The 18,391-nt window shown below is 40.2% G+C and overlaps 1 protein-coding gene across 2 annotated transcripts in view; it reads right to left on the bottom strand.

Moving 5' to 3' along the window:
- LOC133635292 (F-BAR domain only protein 1-like) overlaps positions 1 to 18,391 on the bottom strand; it is a 108,850-nt gene that overhangs the window by 8,567 nt on the left and 81,892 nt on the right. For both annotated transcript variants that reach the window (XM_062028342.1, XM_062028343.1), the window contains 12 exons: positions 14,965 to 15,146; positions 14,779 to 14,803; positions 14,635 to 14,688; positions 12,396 to 12,447; positions 10,440 to 10,564; positions 6,876 to 7,937; positions 6,614 to 6,720; positions 3,870 to 4,071; positions 3,221 to 3,335; positions 2,967 to 3,122; positions 1,641 to 1,773; positions 1,279 to 1,475 (listed from right to left, as the gene is read on the bottom strand). In XM_062028342.1, coding sequence (XP_061884326.1) covers positions 1,279 to 1,475; positions 1,641 to 1,773; positions 2,967 to 3,122; positions 3,221 to 3,335; positions 3,870 to 4,071; positions 6,614 to 6,720; positions 6,876 to 7,937; positions 10,440 to 10,564; positions 12,396 to 12,447; positions 14,635 to 14,688; positions 14,779 to 14,803; positions 14,965 to 15,146 — 2,410 coding nt within the window. The remainder of the gene's footprint in view (positions 1 to 1,278; positions 1,476 to 1,640; positions 1,774 to 2,966; positions 3,123 to 3,220; positions 3,336 to 3,869; positions 4,072 to 6,613; positions 6,721 to 6,875; positions 7,938 to 10,439; positions 10,565 to 12,395; positions 12,448 to 14,634; positions 14,689 to 14,778; positions 14,804 to 14,964; positions 15,147 to 18,391) is intronic.

Here is an 18,391-nt window from a genome sequence, read left to right as displayed (position 1 = left end):
GCCATCTAAAGTCACTACATTTGACCTGCAAATAAAATGAATAGTTAACATAAACAAGTGCTTTTATTTTTAGAGAGGGCAGAATAATGCATTTATTGACAGTGCAGTGTGAAAGCGGATGTGGTTACTTTGGAAATAAGTAAACGTACCATATTTTTCGGACTATAAGTCGCAGTTTTTTTCATAGTTTACTCAGGAGCGACTTATGTGTGAAATTATTAACACATTACCGTAAAATATCAAATAATAATATTTAGCTCATTCACGTAAGAGACTAGACGTATAAGATTTCATGGGATTTAGCGATTAAGAGTGACAGATTGTTTGGTGAACGTATAGCATGTTCTAGATGTTATAGTTATTTGAATGACTCTTACCATAATTTGTTACGTTAACATACCGGGCACGTTCTCGGTTGGTTATTTATGCGTCATTCAGCCTGTTGTTCACTATTCTTTATTTATTTTAAATTGCCTTTCAAATGTATATTCTTGGTGTTGGGTTTTATCAAATAAATTTCCCCCAAAAATAAGACTTATATATATTTTTTCCTTCTTTATTATGCATTTTCGGCCGGTGCGACTTATACTCCGGAGCGACTTATACTCCGAAAAATACAGTAGTCTCAAAGGAATATAACCTGTTGAAACACTTTCTAAACTAACATCCAAATTTTGATGCCCCTGAGAACTTAAGCTCTTGAAACTGCTGCCCTCTTCATTATGAAATTGAATAGCCCTGCCATACACTGTTCAAATTAACAGACTTCTTTGGCGTACCACTAGATGGGTCAGTTTGAGAATCACTGCATTACAATATACTAACAATATTAAAGTATTATACAATCAAAGATGTGTGAATAATACATTTATAATTGAATCGTGGCCCCTGAATCCTAATAGAATCGTGAGGTGCCCAAAGGGTCCCACCTCTACATCACACAGTATTACTATTTGCGTTTCATAACGTTCTGATGCTTCTGTACCATTTGCCCAATCACTAACTATTTTACAACAAACGTTGGTCTTTCACCTGCTCTAAAGCCATTGATTAATTGCAATACTAACAAAGACAAATATTTTAGTAGGTGTGTATTGTCTCTGCATTGAAATTATTTCATTTGTGTTAAGCAACAGATCTACGGTAAAGCATCACCTCCTCAGTGTGTTTCTGTTGTTATTACACACCTCAGTGACCTATGTGTGTGTGAGACACTAACCCTCTCAATGACACACACACGGTTCTTCTCATCTCTCAATTGCAGTCGCAATTGCTCACCAGGAAGCGGGCGGTTGGCACTGCAGGTCGGCCACAGTGTGGTCCAGCTGCAGCAGCACTTGGACGGCGGTGAGCTGAGTGGAAGGCGCCGTCACAGGACAGCAGTGGTAGTCCAGAGACACCCTGGTCACCGTGCCACTTCGCTGGCACTCGGCTGACAACAGAAGAGGGGCCCTGGCAGGGTCCTGAGAGGACACCTGCACACACGGTACATTATTTGTTGAAATGAGATCCAGATGATTATACAGGTGGGCAGCATCCGGCATTCCAGTGAGCCTGAACAGCATAAGTGCTAAAGCTAATTGTTTACATTAGTTAGCAGCCGTTACGTTAAAGCAGCACAAAGAGTGTTTGATGCTGACCTGATACTTGAGTAGTCCAACATTGTAGTAGGAAGCCTGGGGGTTGAGTTCAGCTTCCCGCTGCAGGAAGAGCTGCAGGGCCTGCATGTTGAACCAGAAGTCCCGGGCGTCCGGGTCGCTTTGAGACGGGTCACTGTGTGCAGACGGTTTACATTGAGCGGCATGATGTGACACAAGGCATCAGGGTTAGTAAAAAAAAATAAAAAAAAGGATTGCAATTGCATGCAATATGCATAATTGGCCATGACGCATGTGCATGCCATTTTTATGGAAGTTGCGGGAGAGACAAAAAGTGAGCAAAAAACAAGAATAGCAAAACAAATATGTTCAGAAATACATCACCTATTTTTGTATTTTTGATGGGTAACTGTCACATTTGAATTTTTACGGTACCAATGTGAGGTACTTGATAATAAATATATTGGTACTCAATAGTAACAATTGTTTGTACTTTTGTATGTGTTCATGAAATAACAAAAGTTCCTTTGTTTAATAAAAAAAAGTAACATTTTACCACTCAGCTGAAAATGGTGTCCAGCTGTTATATCTTGTTTTCTTACAATTCTGATTCTCATTTACACGTGTGCATTTATTTCAGTTAGTCCCAAGTGTGTTGCCGCCAGGAAGTAGTCTTTACCATTAAGTTAAATGGGCCACTGTGCACAATTTAAGTATTGTATATATTACACAGCAGCTGTAACGTGCATCTTAATTTTTGAGTGTTTTCTATCATGCATGCTTGCTTTGTTAGCATGGAAATTTGCAACATTACCTAGAGGCAGTCCGCTACACATACGCCGGTTTGCCCGCTCAATGTTTAAGTCGGTGCAGATTCTGCATTCGGATGTGACATCATGTGCAAAAATTGCTTTGAAATATGGTACCGTTTGATTTAACGTGATTCAGTAATTGCTAGTACAGACGAAATTCAACACCCATCCTTACCCATTTTTAATTTTAGCTGAGGGCGGCACGCTGCTCGTTGAGAAGAGCAATATCTTAGGCTTCAAAATCATCCAATAGGACAAGAAAAAGTTGCTTTTTTGAAAAATACAGTCTTAAGTCTGAATACTTGCTAAATATAGCCACATATAGTTAAGTTGGAAACACGGACCCCTCCTGCTATGTATTCTTTTTCTCTGGCAGACTAGGTTCATATGAGGTGTGTTAAAAAACAGTTACGATGGCACCTATTGCATGGCAGTATAACGACAAGCTACATTCACAGACAGTCCCATTATAATGTGTTTATGAGCAGGTAGCACCTAATATATTATACATTGATATAAATGCATTTTATTTATGGGAAACACTGAACTTACTGACCTGAAAAGAAGCTTCTGGTTAGGCAGGAAGTGATCTATCCTGGAGATGTTGACCAGTCGAAAACTGAGCACAGGAACGTTGGCATTGGCTGTGAAAATGCGAGTGATGCCTGCTGGGAATGACATTGTCAGGTCGCCTGTGATTTTCACAAGACAGCTGAAGAAAAGAAAAAAAAAAAGACAAACTGCTTTTTATTGGCAGCAGAGAGAATGTAAGATGTGCGCCATTTTCACAGACAATAGCGTCATGCTGACCGATTGTTTTGTCCACCCTTGAAATAAGCATTGATGTACTCGGTGATGGCTGCTGCCACAGGCCACGACTCCTGGGTGCTGAGGGAAATGGGACTGGGTCCTCGTGAGAGGTGCACTTTGCAAAGAAACAGATTCAAACATGAAGTATGTTTAAAGGAAATTCAATGAATAATACTGGTGACAAACGTTTGGTTCCCAAACGTTTGTCACCAAGTACCACCTTAGAAAACACCATAATGGCCAACATTAAAATACAGTAGCATAGTAGGCCTAAGTATTCATTAAAAACAAGGCAGAGGACTTATTTAACAAGTATAATACATCTTTTTGGCCACAGTAACATTACACACAGTTTGATCAGTAACACTGTGTTAGAATATAATAAATAATTCAAACTTTGTTCTAATTAAGTGATTCATTGGCTTACCACTAGATGGAGCGTGCGTACCACAGTTTGAGAATCACTGAAGTGTTTGTGTGACTGTTCTTGTGCTTGCAAGGACACACAAGTGAGTAGTTTCGGGCTGATGTATTTCCTTAATAGTGTAATAAGATCAAGCCTAAGAAAGTTTTGGCGCTGCCATCTTGGTAAATCCTTTTAGAAGCTAAATGAAATCAGCAGCTGAGCTGAGCTTTAATTCTTTCTTACACTGCCTTGGTGGGTGGTCCTGGGAAGGGTAGGGGAGCGGTGAGGCTTGCCCCACCCTGGCAGGGCTGGGGGCGCGGTTCTGCCCCCCCCATTCATTGTTTCTGGCTTGGGGCCCCCACTCGCTTGGGCTAGAAGAGGATGAGGAGGAAGAGGTGAGGGAGGGGCTGGGCTCAGGCAGAGGCGACGAGCACAGCGACCGGGACTGTGATGGGGGAACAAGACAGCACTTTAGTATTGTATAAATGGTACTACTAGTACCGATACAACATAGGTACAGCATCACAATGAAATGTCATCCATCTAATACTACAATAACAACCATATTTTTGTTGAGTGTACACGCACGATATATTTGTCTTTTCATTATTGTTTGGAAAGACTATATGACTATAGACTATACTTGTAAGAACTTACTTCCTTAAAATATATATTTTTTAACATATCTTGTCTACACTTTTTCATATTTATAATATTTATTATAACATGTCCTAATTCTGCTAGAAATTAAAGCATCTTGATATTGTTCAAATAGACACTTACATATGACTATGACATAATGCCTTAGCATGCTGTCCCAAGACGATGTATTACTACCCTAGAAAAAGAGTTCCTCTGTGTTTGCTCTTACAGTAACAATGTCCCTATAGCTTGGTTATTATACAGGTTACAGAACGTAAATTAAGTATTGTTGGTGGTTTTTGGATGCATTTTAAAGTTTAGCGGCAGAATGCATTGCTCCCATTAGCTGCATTACTAGTCACCAAGAATGAGACGATTTTTGCAGATTAGAATGCAAAAAAATCAAGCTTGTATGTTCTTGTCTCTCATTAGGATTGTGAACGATAAGACAAAATTCCCAAAAAGTGCAGTACCTCTTTAAGTTGTGGCTGGTGAATGTATGCATTCTTTACATTACACGCAGTAAGAAAGGACCAAATGACAGGCAAATGCACAAATACTGATCTAGTCTAGTTAGATGTGACCAAATTAAGTCTATGAGCACCAACTGATGAAACCTACTCGGATGAGAGGCAAAACGTCTTCTAAGACAAACCAAACAGTCCAGTTGCGATCGATTGAAAGCCCTGAGATGACAATGACCTAGATCAAGGGTGCTCACTTTTTCTGCAGGCAAGCTACTTTTCAATTGATCAAGTCGTGGGGATCTACCTCATTCATATATATATAATTTATATTTACTTATTTATGAAATATATGTTTTTGTTAACAAGTTAAATTTGTTTAATGATAATGCAAGCATGTTTAACACATATAGTTAATATTGTTAATAAATTAAAGGTGTTTAATTATAATACAAGAATCAGGGGTGCTCACACTTTTTCAGCATGCGAGCTACTTATAAAATGATCAAGTCAAAATGATGTACCTACTACAAAAATGCAAAACATATTGATTTCTAAATATATTGAGGATTCTTTATATCTACAATGTATGTTGATGTACATGCATAACCGCATGAGCCAATATTGCACAACACAACACAATTAACTATGTACATTTTTTGTCATTACCCGACTTTACTCTGATGACTTGCACTGAATTGAATCAGCCAGGGATGCATAGTCCGGACAGTAGCTGCTGACAGCCAGCCTCAAGCACACTTCAAAATGTTCATCAGTCATGGTGGAACGGTACTTGGACTTAATGATCTTCATGTGGGAAAAGGCTGACTCACATAAATAAGTGGAGCCGAATAATGCAGTCAAGGAGGTAGCACATTTCCTGCTGTTGGGGTACTTTACCTCTGTGAGTAAGTTCCAGAAATGCCGCTCCACATTTCCCTTCTTTGGTATTGCGATGGCAGACTGGCAGATGAGGCTGTCACGCCAAATTTCTTCCCCCCTACAAAAACCTTCCTCCCCAACGAATGAAACTAAAAAAAATTTAAGTTCACATAAATGTAGTTTTAATTGAGTTCACTTACACAGAGAACTAAAAAAAAAAGAATTTAACGAATACATTTAGTTTGAATAAAGTTTGATAATGTTGATTGATAATGAATTAACTTATTGTACACTGTTATTCATTTCCGCATATGTCCACGAGTCAAATGTGCATTCAGTCAGGAATATCCTAAAGTTAATTTGTCCGATTAATACAGACGTTTTGTTAACTCTATATTATAAAAAATAAATTTACAAACACAAGCTATGGGATGACGTAAGAGGAAACGTGACCCCGGAAGTAGGGGAAGGTTTTTGTAGGGGGGAAGAAATTTGGCGTGACCAGGCAAACGCACTTCGAAAATGTCATCGTGAAAAAAAAGTCCTCCTCCCATTCCGTATGAAAGTGATAAGTTTTTGTCTTCTTACTTGGTCCAGCCCCCCCACTCATTTTTATACCCTTAAGAGAAAAAACTGAGGGCTGAAAATTGGCGGTAACTCGCTGACAAGCTTGTTAGTTTTGCTGCACTGAGTGCCGTTGTTTGCGCTTGCGCAGTGACCTAAGTGTCAGAAAAACGCAGATGTCATCTGACTGGCTGCCCTGTTTATCAATCAAAATACGGGATGGATGATAGGCTGGCGTCAAATTTTTTTTTTTTTTTTTTTAATGTAATGCACATTTTTTTATTTTTTTAAAAAAATGTAATGAGATCTACCAATACTACCTTTGCGATCGACTGGTAGATCGCGATCGACGTATTGAGCACCCCTGACCTAGATGAATGAGAACATTCATAGACACGCACAAATACTGTATTTTTCTAGTAACAATATACTCACTCGGTCAGTACCGCTAAGACGTCCTGAGCTCCGTTTGGTCTTTGTTGCTCTGGAAAGAGCAGCTGTGATTACGTTATCGGCATCCTTTCTGAAGGTGTGTTTGGACCCTGAGGAAGACATGTTTCTGTTGTTGTCATTCCTTTTTTAGGCAAACAATCACGATAAAGTCACAGAGAAATGTTTGTTATTCGTATGATGATAGTTGTAAGTAATCTATTGTATAGACCCATCTAATGTACATTTCGACTAAAGGAATTCATACCTTTGTGAGCGACGATACTGCAAGGCAGCGAAGTGTTAAGGTCGAGACAATCTTGGTCTTTGTCTGTGGAGAAGCAAAGGTCTTCCTGCGGACCAGAATGTCTTGTGAGGGGAGGAGCATTTCGGCGGGGCTCGCTCCCTGAAGAACGAGATTTTCTCCTCTCTTCTGCTGCATCGCCCTTCCCTGCTTCTCCTTCAGTTGATTTAGAGCTGCTCAACTTTCCAGAGGCACCCTCGCTAAACGGGTTGTGAACAGAGTTCCAGTGTACCAGCTCCTTCTTCGGCTGAGATTGGGATAAAGGACCTGGAGTGGCATTAAACCCGGGCCTATTGCTGTTGGTGCTGCTACCATTGCTATGAGGTGGGACTATTCCAGCTGTGGAAGACATTGATGACTGGTGAGTGGGGCTGCCAATCATGGTGATCGCAAATGGGTCATCAGAAGAAAAAGGTGGCGGTAGACTTCGGTCTCGTTTCCTGTCTCTGTTTTTACGATTCGAGGAGGTGAAGGAAGAAGAAGGCGGCGGAAGCGTTTTGTCTGTGACAGAAATGGAGAACGGATCTCCTCGCACCTCAGAACTGCTCCTCTCCTGGGCTGGGCGTGGAGGCGGACGTGGCCAAGCGTCCGCCACCTTAAAGGACTCCTGTGTGACATTCCTGTCAAAAGCAGCAAAAAAAGGATCCTCAGGGATGTGTCTGCAGTTCCACATTGCTGTGTCCATCTCCGATGAGGGGAAGGACTGCGGGAAAGCTGGGAAGCACATGGTGGAAGAGTCCATATCTGAGGGAAGACGAGAGAACCGTGATGGGCCAACGGACCAGGCGCTCACAGGGTCGTCCTGTAGATGAGGACTTTGAGCAGGGGAGGGTTCCCGGAAGACTGAGAGGAAAGGATCTGTAGGTCGCTCTCGTGCTGGGGTCTGTTCTTTACTCTGAGAGACAGGAGGCCATGCTGCCCAGCCAACTGGCTCAGGAGAGGGGCCAAGTGGCTGAAGGGAAGGCGAGTCAAGACCAGAGTCCTCGATGTTGTCGGGTGAGGAAGAGTCTGATGAAAAAGCCGCATCTAATGCAAAAAAAAGGTCAGCTGTGAAATAGACAAGAGTATTCAAATTAATTCACTACGGCCCTATTCTCTCGTTTACGCTTCAGTTTTTCTTTACGCGCATGTCTCTCATTCGTATTCTTCCATCCAGTCTCCATACATGCCCACCACACGTAAGTGAGGCAAGAGCATGAGTCGTAAATGAAGGAGGTCTCATTACTAATGAGGCGGATTTGCCATAATGTCCTTTTTTGGGTGTGTGAAAATCATTTTCACACACCTAAATCAATTTTCAAAACACTTGTGAATGTAATTGTAATCTATGAAAATGATAACACTTTCAATTTGAAAAGACCGTATCCATCCAGGCTGGGCTAGAAGCTGTATTTGTTTTTTCATGGTGATGTAGTGTGTGTATGCACACTACAACAGCTTCTTCTTCCTGGCTGGATGTGCATAGTAGATGAAACTTGTTTCGCCTGTTATTTATTTAGCAAATAGGGCTGTGAATCGATTTGATTCGATTCTTGGGGGTAAAGATTCGATAAAGAATCGATTCTTGATTCAAATTTTTTTTGACTCAAAATCAATCACTTTTTAATAACATTGGGTGGCAGTTCTATGAAACCACACTGGTAAATGTCTATATTACTTAAAAGAAAACATTTTTTATTTTTTTATTCTACCTAAACTGTTTATAAAGTCAAATACAAATAAGGCAACAATAGAAGTATCTCACTTCTCTTTTCTAAAGTAAATCTGTACATCCAATATGGGCATCTACATCAACAATATGATTAAAAATAGTTACAAATAAAAACCGCTATTCATTCGAACCTCGATTTTTTTTTTGACACCCCTAGTAGCCACCTTAATGGTATGTGTGATGTTAGGAGTTCAATTGCAGCCGATTACCCTTGAAGGGGGGTCTCTACATCTGCGCTCCCCTTTCAATGTTTCTTCTTTTTCCTGAGCTGGGGTTTATTGAGTTTTTCCTTCCTTGTTAGTTTAAATCAGGGGATGTCACTGTAAATTTGTGAAGCCCTTTGAGACTCTTGTGATTAATAGCTATATAAATACATTTAAATTGACTGTGTAATACAACCGTTTGTGAAGCCGCGACATGTCAGAGTGGCTTGCATTGACAGCTGTCTGTGTGTGCGTGTTATGCCGTGGTCACACCCTTCTTCTCTTCCACTTACGCAGAGAACAAAGCCAGGTAAATGATGTGCATTTTGGTTTTTATTAGTTATTTCAGGCTAGCATTATAGTCCTTTTTTACACATCTCAATGGAGGTTTCCAGGTGTCTCCAATTGAAGCGACCAGAATACATTTGATAGCTTTCTGGAAGTTTCTTTTATCGTTTTATTATGTGTGGCGTACATTGCATCAAAACTTCAAGTGCAAAATGGTGTTCTACCTTCTGACGCCACTTGACAAATTGCAGCTTCAGAAGCGCGTAGGAGTGAAAGTACTGAGGTCGATGGGAGAATTTGTGCAGGGTCAGACTTAACAGGTAACCCCCACATTTCACTGATGCTCATACTTGCCTACCCTCCCGGTTTTACCGGGAGACTCCCGGTATTCAGCGCCTCTCCCGATAACCTCCCGGCAGAAATGTTCCCCCGACAAACTCCCGGTATTCAGCCGGCGCTGGAGGCCACGCCCCCTCCAGCTCAATGCGGCAGCGGACCTGAGTGGGGACAGCCTGTTCTCACGTCCGCTTTCCCACAATATAAACAGCTTGCCTGGCCAATGACGTCATAACATCTACGGCTTTTAGAGAGTAGAGTGTACAACTGCGCACACAACAAGGAGACGAAGCAGAAGAACGAGGAAGTTACAGACATGGCGACGCCGTCGACGAGCAAGATGAACAAATACGCTCGCAAGTTCCAAAACGAATGCAAACAAGAATTTCATCCAGGACAGTTCGAAGGGGAAGGGGTATGTAATTATGTTGCCTGTACATTTTGTAGAACAGACTTCTCCATTGAACACGGTGGCTGAAATGATATACTCAGTCATGAACGGAGAAGTTAAACAGGACAATACTGCCATCTACTGGATAGCCTCCGGAACATTGAAATTCAAGTATTTATTTTATTTATATGTATAATAAAATAAATATATATATATATATATATATATATATATAGCTAGAATTCACTGAAAGTCAAGTATTTCATATACATATATATATATATATATATATATATATGAAATACTTGAGTTGGTGAATTCTAGCTGTAAATATACTACTCCCCTATTAACCACGCCCCCAACCACACCCCCCGCCCCACCACCGACCACGCCCCACCCCCCATCTCCCGGTATCGGAGGTCTCAAGGTTGGCAAGTATGCTGATGCTCCACCCAGAGTCCACATTGTGAATGAAGGCGCGCAGTGATAGACTTAAGTTGAGAAGAAGAATGCTGTGCAGCCAAAATCCATGCAATCGCCAATCTTTTTCTACTTAAGCACATTGGAGAATAGGGCCCTAAATAATTTGTAATAGTTACATTCAGAGGCACCAAAAGAACGTTGTTCTTGGAGTTGTTCCCGACCACCAAAACTTTTGGATTTGAAGGCTGCCTCGAGCGGAGGTCCAAAGAGACTGTCTGTACCGAATGCTGTAGAACTCAACCTGATGAAGAGCACAGTCAGCAGTTCACAGTGGTTCAAGACACAAGAAGGAGAAAATATACAGAAAATTGGGTCTGGTTGCTGCAAATAGTGCACCTCCGTAGCACTCACAAGGTGCACTGAGGTGCAACAATCTTAAACTATAATGTGTGGCTGTGTTTTAGATTCAAAGGAGAGCAATCTTAAAGGTGACCTACTTTTGTCTTTTCTGACCTTGTTGGATAGTCGTGTTAAAAAATGGCAAGGCGTCAAGGCATAAGGTTCATGCTTTTGGCAGTGAACTTACGCGCAGTTTCTGATGCTTCTGGTTGCTGTTTTTTTATCCAGTCTTTTTGGCTACGTTGTGTCATAACTGTACAAATGTAATTTGGACATTAAGTATAAGTTAACCTCAGCTTCAAGCTGTGAGATTGACATAGCTGGCGCCTGTGTTATTTATTCAAAATTCAATACAAATAAATACTTCCGTGTTTGTCTTTACTACATTTTACCCAAAAATGTCATGTCAAGATGGATCAGTGGAAAATTGGATTGGCAGCAGTACTCCGACAGAAAAAGACCACAACATTAAAAGGGGAATTGCACTTTTTTGGGAATGTTGTCAATATTTCACAATCCCTACTGTGAGCAAAGAACACATATGGTTATCTTTTTTTAAATGTTCTTCTCATTTGTAAATAAACTCTAGCAAAAGTCAGTTATCAACGGAGCTGATGGGATTTGCTCTATTCTGCCTAAATAGCGTTCTAAAAACATCCAAAAACCTCTAACAATGTTTTATATACATGCTGTAAGTATATATGTAATGTAACAGGCACATTTATATGAACATGTAATATTTACACGTTTTACAGATTTTAAGCATATGGAGGCACATTAATTTCACAGATGCATCACAACGTTTGCTATTTACTCCGACATAAACAACAACAACCACTAATCACAGCAGACTTAATGAGAACCGACAAAACTACTTTGAGACAAATGATGATGCAGAACCTTATATTTTTGAGCCTGAACATAAGGAGGATGAACTGCAAGTTTTAGAAGCTGAGTGATAAGCAGATCTTGCAAGTAGCATTATTGCTAAGTGCTAAACAACAAATAAAACTACGAACATAATAAAATAATCACTTACTGTACAATGCCTGCTCTCATCGGGATGCCAACTTATGGGATGCTTGTATCTTCCCATTTAGATTAATAATTAATCGTAAACCTCACGCAGGCGAAAAAAAAAGGTATTTCACACCATCTTTGGGTACAAGTTGAATGTCATAGTTGACCAACTTTTCAGTTTATAGGTCACAAACTTCTACTACACAAGTGAGAGACATGATTTGCATTTTTTATGCAGCTCTGTATTGGTCTGAGTGTGCAGGTGTACCTAATGTTGTGACCGGTTGAATCTACATGTATATGAAGCTTTTTTTAAGCCATGTCTGGGAACAAAATAGTTGTGACGTTCGTACTCAAATATAGATTCAAACAATGCACATTCTCAAAAGATACATTTAGATACTTTTGGAGAAGGTGGGGTGTGGTCTTATTTGCAATCTGGTAACGCCTCCACAAATGAACATCTTGCAGATATATGCAGAAAGTAGGTCAAAAGTGTGACTGTGAAGCAAAATTCATGCAAAATTTACACCAAAGCATATCCAATACATATAATCTGGATACCAAGAAAGTGTTTTAAATGTATCTTAACAATCATCATAGGTTCCCTTTAAGGGTTGACTCAAGTTTCACAGTCATTGGCCATACCACAAACACACCTGTGCTCTACCAACACACTTGTCAGACAAGATAAGAGGGATAGAGTATCTCACCTGCTGTGATCAGGGCTGGAAGTGGACCTGCGTAAACCCCCCTGGTCTCCATCTATGAACAGACACACTTTCCTTAAGAACACTATATCACAATGTTATCAGAGCACTGACAGGATGCCAATGAAGGCAGAGAGAAGATTAAAAAAAAAAAAGCTTTGATCTTAGAAATACAGAAACACCAACAATAGCAAGGTGTCACTTAGCTCCAACTCGGGTTGCACTTTTTTGAGAAAAAACCTAATTTCGATTTTTGTCTCTGAAATTTGGTGATTAGGAATCGATTTGCGATTTTTATATTCTATACATATAAATGCAAAAAACTGGGAAAATAACGAGTAAGCAAAAATTTTGCTTATTAAAAATATTGAACATCTTAAAGTGCATTTTTTCCCATTTGGAAAAACTAGGTTGGGTTGTCTTTTTTTGTTGCCATCACTGATCACGCCACTCTCGCTCGTTCATCCATGTTAATGGGCTCATATTTCTCATCCGATTTAAAGCTGAAATATTCCCACAAAAGGGACATTTAGACTTAGACTTAAGACTTCCTTTTTATTGTCATTCAAATTTGAACTTTACAGCACAAATAAGAGCGAAATTTTGTTAAATAAGCTCATTGTAGTGCAGGATAAAAAAGCAATAAGGTGCATATATAAACAAAAAAATATATATAAATAATATATAAAATAAATAAATATATATAAATAAATAAATAAATAGATTACTGTACAGATAAATATATTGCACTTTTTCACAAGCGTCCACGTTTATGGATGTATGTTATATTGTCTTTTTTATTCCAGTGAGTTAATCCATTTTGGGGGGAGTTGAGGGGATAATTTAATTATGATGCGTTCAAAAGTCTTACGGCCTGAGGGAAGAAGCTGTTACAGAACCTGGAGGTTCTGCTTCGGAGGCTGTGGAACCTCTTTCTAGAGTCCAGCAGTGAAAACAGTCCTTGGTGGGGGTGGGAGGAGTCTTTGCAGATTTTCTGAGCCCTGGTCAGGCAGCGGCTTTTTGCGATCTCCTGGATAGGAGGAAGGAGTCCTGATGATCTTTTCCGCCGTCCTCACCACTCTCTTGAGAGACTTCCAGTCTGAGGCATTGCAGGCTCCAGTCCAGACAGAGATGCTGTTGGTCAGCAGGCTCTCTATAGTGCCTCTATAGAATGTGGTGAGAATGGGGGGAAGGGAGCTGTGCTCTTTTCATCCGACGCAAAAAGTGCATGCGCTGCTGAGCTCTTTTTACAAGAGCTCTGTTGTGTAGGGACCAGGTTATATTGTCAGTTATCTGCACCCCCAGGAACTTGCTGCTGCTTACTATCTCCACCGCTGTGCCGTTGATGAAGAGTGGAGCGTGGCTAGACTGGTGCTTCCTGAAGTCAACGATGATCTGATTTGGCCTTGTAATCATATTTTTGTCATCCTAATTTTTGTTACTTCACGGAACTTCTCACTGGCGGGTCGCGAGGCTCTCTGTCTGTGCTTCCTGTTGTGTAAAGTTAGCTGGATGACTGTAAAGAGGGCTCACTGCGTTGAGTAAATTCTACTGTTAAATAAATGCGCTTAGGCGCAGAGAGCGATGCAGTGAGATGTATTTCTCCCTGTATGAAGCAAGAGACGAATGAACGCAAGTCTCAACGATTCTGATTGGCAAACATGTCTGTCACTCAAATGCCAGTGACAGCGAAGAAAAAACGAAAAACAACCTCTGGCAGTTATTTATCGCACTTAACACCTCAATGTCGATTCGATGTGGATTAATCGTGCAGCCCTAGCTCCAACCACAACTTCTGCAGTAATTTTTTGTCATCATTCATTTCCTCACCTCAAGATCTGAGTGACTCTCCGCTACAGGAGTGCAGCAGCTTGATGAAATTGCAAAGTGCAGCCAAAGCTGTTGGCAGCGAGCAAACCCATCACTAAGGGAACATATTTTGGAGTGAGGACAGAAGGCGGCTGTGGTTATTAGAGAGTGGTCCATGCAAGGTGAGCCAGCTGGCTGCACAAACTCAACTTTTACACTGCTGCTTCATTAAAGCGTTTGTGATGAAGTGATGGCTTTAACCAATTTACTAAGTTGGTTCATGCCTTTCCCATTAAAGACAGCCATAAAGGGTAGAATATAGGACCCTACTTTGTCTACAATTCAAAGAATATACCATATATTTCTGATGAATTAGTACACAGGGAGTAAGCTAGCAACAGATATAGAAATAGTTTAGAAAAATGAGATTCACCTTTAAGGGAGGTGCCTTCACCGTCTTCTGTCCGTCCGGATGTACTAGAGTTTCCTGCCAAAACAAACATTCAGTACCAATATTGCAGTGCCGCGTCCTGCACTTTTTACTCCGCAAGCGGTCTAAAATTATTAAATAGCTTACTGGAGAGATGCCGCTTTACTGTCACCTAAAAGAATGAAATGAAGATAAAAGTTTAAAGACCGAAACTAATTATGGGCTATCATTTTGCAATGTCTCTGTGAAGACTAATTTGGATGCAATTTTTAGTCCTGCGATCTTTAAGCAAATACACAATAATCATGAAAAGCCACCAATTGTTTGACGTACCCCTCTGTTAGGCGGCAGCGTGAGAGTCCCCACGGTGGCTTTCAGCTCCTTCTCGCTGGCTGCAACGTTGCTGCGGTTGCTGTTGACTACCGGTCTGATCTGGATTTGGAATTTCTTGGGTTCCTCGTCGTCAAAGTCTGAGTCGCTGGAGTAGAAGTTGTGCCCCTTATCTTCAGCGCAGCGTGCAGAGGAGCAGGAGAGTTAAGTGCTTAACTTTAATGAAATACCAATTAAGGGATACACATTTTCCAAAATAAAACGTTAGCACAAGTGATGTGTCAAACACTGAATCATACACAAGGAGTGATACGGTTTCCCTCAATGCCTCGAAAGAAATATACACCTGCTGTGTCATTTGACTGTACTAGCGTATTTATCACAAAGGGCTTCTTTCTGCTCACGAGTGGCAGCTCCAACTGAAAGAAGTTTGAGGGGTGGCGTGCCGCGTTTGGTTTTCATTGCCATCATTGATTCTAAACAGTGGAACTGATGAAAATGTAGGGACTTTTTTAATCCAGCAGAGGACACCATTACAAAACACCAAAACTGTATAAGTGCGGTGTCAATACATTCAGTGAGTGCGTCATTTACCAATCACTAATTAGCCCCTTTCAATCACCATACAGCACACCATACACTATCAGATTTGTTTTAATGCAATAATCATGGTAATAAAAAAAATTGAAGAAATTTTAACTTGGCCAGGGTAGAAAAAAAAGATTTATGCTCAGCATCAGCTACAAGCAAGATACCGGCACCCCCAAGTTGCCCAACACCGCTCACATTAAGTGAATAAAAGCCAAACCCAGTGTCAAAAATATTTGTGGCAAGCTTGATTCACACAGGTAGGTTAGTGGTCAGAGGCAAACATCAACTTGCTTTAAGGAAGCCCTTCTTTTATCACTATCACACTCTCAGTCCAATCAAGCTACCAACGGTTTTCATCTACATTATTTGTAATGGGTTTATTTAACTTCATCTCATGAGTACAATTTTTAAGTAGATATCAAGCAGGTTCAAACCCACTACAAAACTGAGCTGACTATAAGATAAAAAATTTGATTTTGGGATTAAAAATACTAAAAACTACAGCAATTATCTGTCCATGCGGATAGTTAATTTTACTTAATACATCCTAAATTAAGATTTGTATATCTTGAAATTAGCAGGACTTTTAAGATAGATATAAGTATTTTATTTTGAAAACAAGAATTATTCAACTTGCAATCTTAAAGAGGAACAGTATTTTATTTTGCCTATCATTCACAATTATTATGAAAGACATGACAGATGGATTGTTTTAATGCATTCTAAATATTCAATAAATTTGATTAAAAGTCTGGGACAAGTGCTTTTTGTGTCCTTCTCGCCAGTTCCAGGTCCAAAATGGCTGTCAAAGTGTCGTGACGGATTATATTCTCAACCATCTACTTTTCAGGTTAGAGGCATGATTTATGATCTACAATAAATTCACAGGGAGCAAGGAAGCAAGGAAACAGCAGACCACTCGGTGATGTAAACACAGTGACACACGGATGTGATCACGTCGCTGCCATAAATAGTTTGTGTGTGTTAGCGTTTATTATAACAATATTACTAATACTTGGTTAATATTAAAATCACAAAATGTAAATGTCTTATTGTTGGAGCCTTTTGAATGGTTATGTATCATATTTTATGGGCGGAATAGAGCACCTCCCATTCGCTCCGCTGTAAGCTGACTTTTATTTATGTTTATTTAACATTTAGAATGCATAAAAAAAAAACACCCGTCGTCATGTCTTTCATAATGATTAAGAACGATTAGGCAAAATTACAAAAAAAGTGCCGTTCCCCTTTAACTTAAGCATCCTCGGTATGTTGCAGAATCTTTAAATAAGATTGTGGGGGAAACCAAAACATCTTTTTTGAATAATTACTTAATCAATTGTAACATTTTGTAAACTAGAACAGACAACAATTAATTATTGCTAAAATTAGGATTATGATGTAAAGTCAATGACTAAAAATAAGTAAAAAGCTCTTAAAACTAGGGACATTTCAAGAAATGTAATTTTAAATCTTGGCAAGTGGCAAATAACTTGCAGTGTACAACATCAACAGTGTTTTGAAGAAGGTTAAGCAGCTGAGGAAAACTGCCAGTAACCAGTAAGCACAAACATCTCCTCAGCTATTAATAAACTACAAAAACATAATAATAGATGACAAAGGTTTGGTTTATATTGCACCATTCTCTATTGGGACAGGTCCCCAAATTTGATTAAATCAGAGCGCACGTCGGAACACAGCGAGAGAGGCAAGGGCACAGAGCAACATCCTCCATCACGGTCTGATGTGCTTTCAAAATACCAACCACTTCCTACATCTATTTATTTGGTTGCACGGGGCTGTACTGTGTCGTATGACGAGGCGGCGGCGGCGACAAAAGCAGCAGCTGTTATCTTGTGACTGTCAGGATGAGGGAGTGCTGCCAATGATAAAAAGATCTGGACGTCCAGGCGCGAGTCTGTTTTATTGCCCACTCAATGAGAGCGTGCGGCAGTTCCAATCTCTCGTCTGGAATGAATGAAGCTAATGCATCAAGTGGTTTGAGTTAATTAGGATACAGATTTAAACAATTGTCTCAATCCACAGTCAATGAGGCTATGAATGTGGCCCTTTGTCTGAACACCCTCACCTCTGACCTTATTACGCTTCATTTGACGCTTTTGTGCGTGTTTAGTCACATGAGGTCTCATTAAGTGAAAACTGCCTGTTGTGAGTTTGTCGTGTAAGAGTCAAGTGTGTGCAATACTTGAGACACGTGGGAAACTGCAGTGTGGTCCGACACCAAGAACGTAAAATATCCTGTTTTCCATCCATCCATTTTCTACCGCTTGTCCCTTTTGGGATCACGGGGGGTGCTGGAGCCTATCTCAGCTGCATTCGGGCGGAAGGCGGCGTACACCCTGGACAAGTCGCCACCTCATCACAGGGCCAACACCGATAGACAACATTCATACTCACATTCACACACTAGGGCCAATTTAGTGTTGACAATCAACCTATCCTGTTTTGTTGAAAACAAATGTGTGATGTAAATGTATGATCGTTAAATTTCCACTCAGCTATGTTTGCATACCAATTGTTTCACACAAAAGCATCAGCTAATTTGAATATAAACCACCAAGAATTGGGTAATATCAACCACAAATTGCAATTTCCTTTAAATTGTGTGCGCATGTAGGCTGAGCCATTACGTAGCAGAAATACCCAAGAAAGAAATTAACTAACATCACAGCCAATCACAGCAGAGTCATCCTATATTAAATACTAACAAATCCCACCCCGACACCCTCATTGCTCTGAATCTAATCGATCTTCCTGTAAAATTGTCTGTCTCAAAATAGAGACGGTTTTGTAGACAAACACACAATTCTGTGATTTT

Source organism: Entelurus aequoreus, linkage group LG19 (genome assembly GCF_033978785.1).
Source record: "Entelurus aequoreus isolate RoL-2023_Sb linkage group LG19, RoL_Eaeq_v1.1, whole genome shotgun sequence".
NCBI lineage: Eukaryota > Metazoa > Chordata > Actinopteri > Syngnathiformes > Syngnathidae > Entelurus > Entelurus aequoreus.
This window is presented reverse-complemented; position numbering and strand designations above follow the sequence as displayed.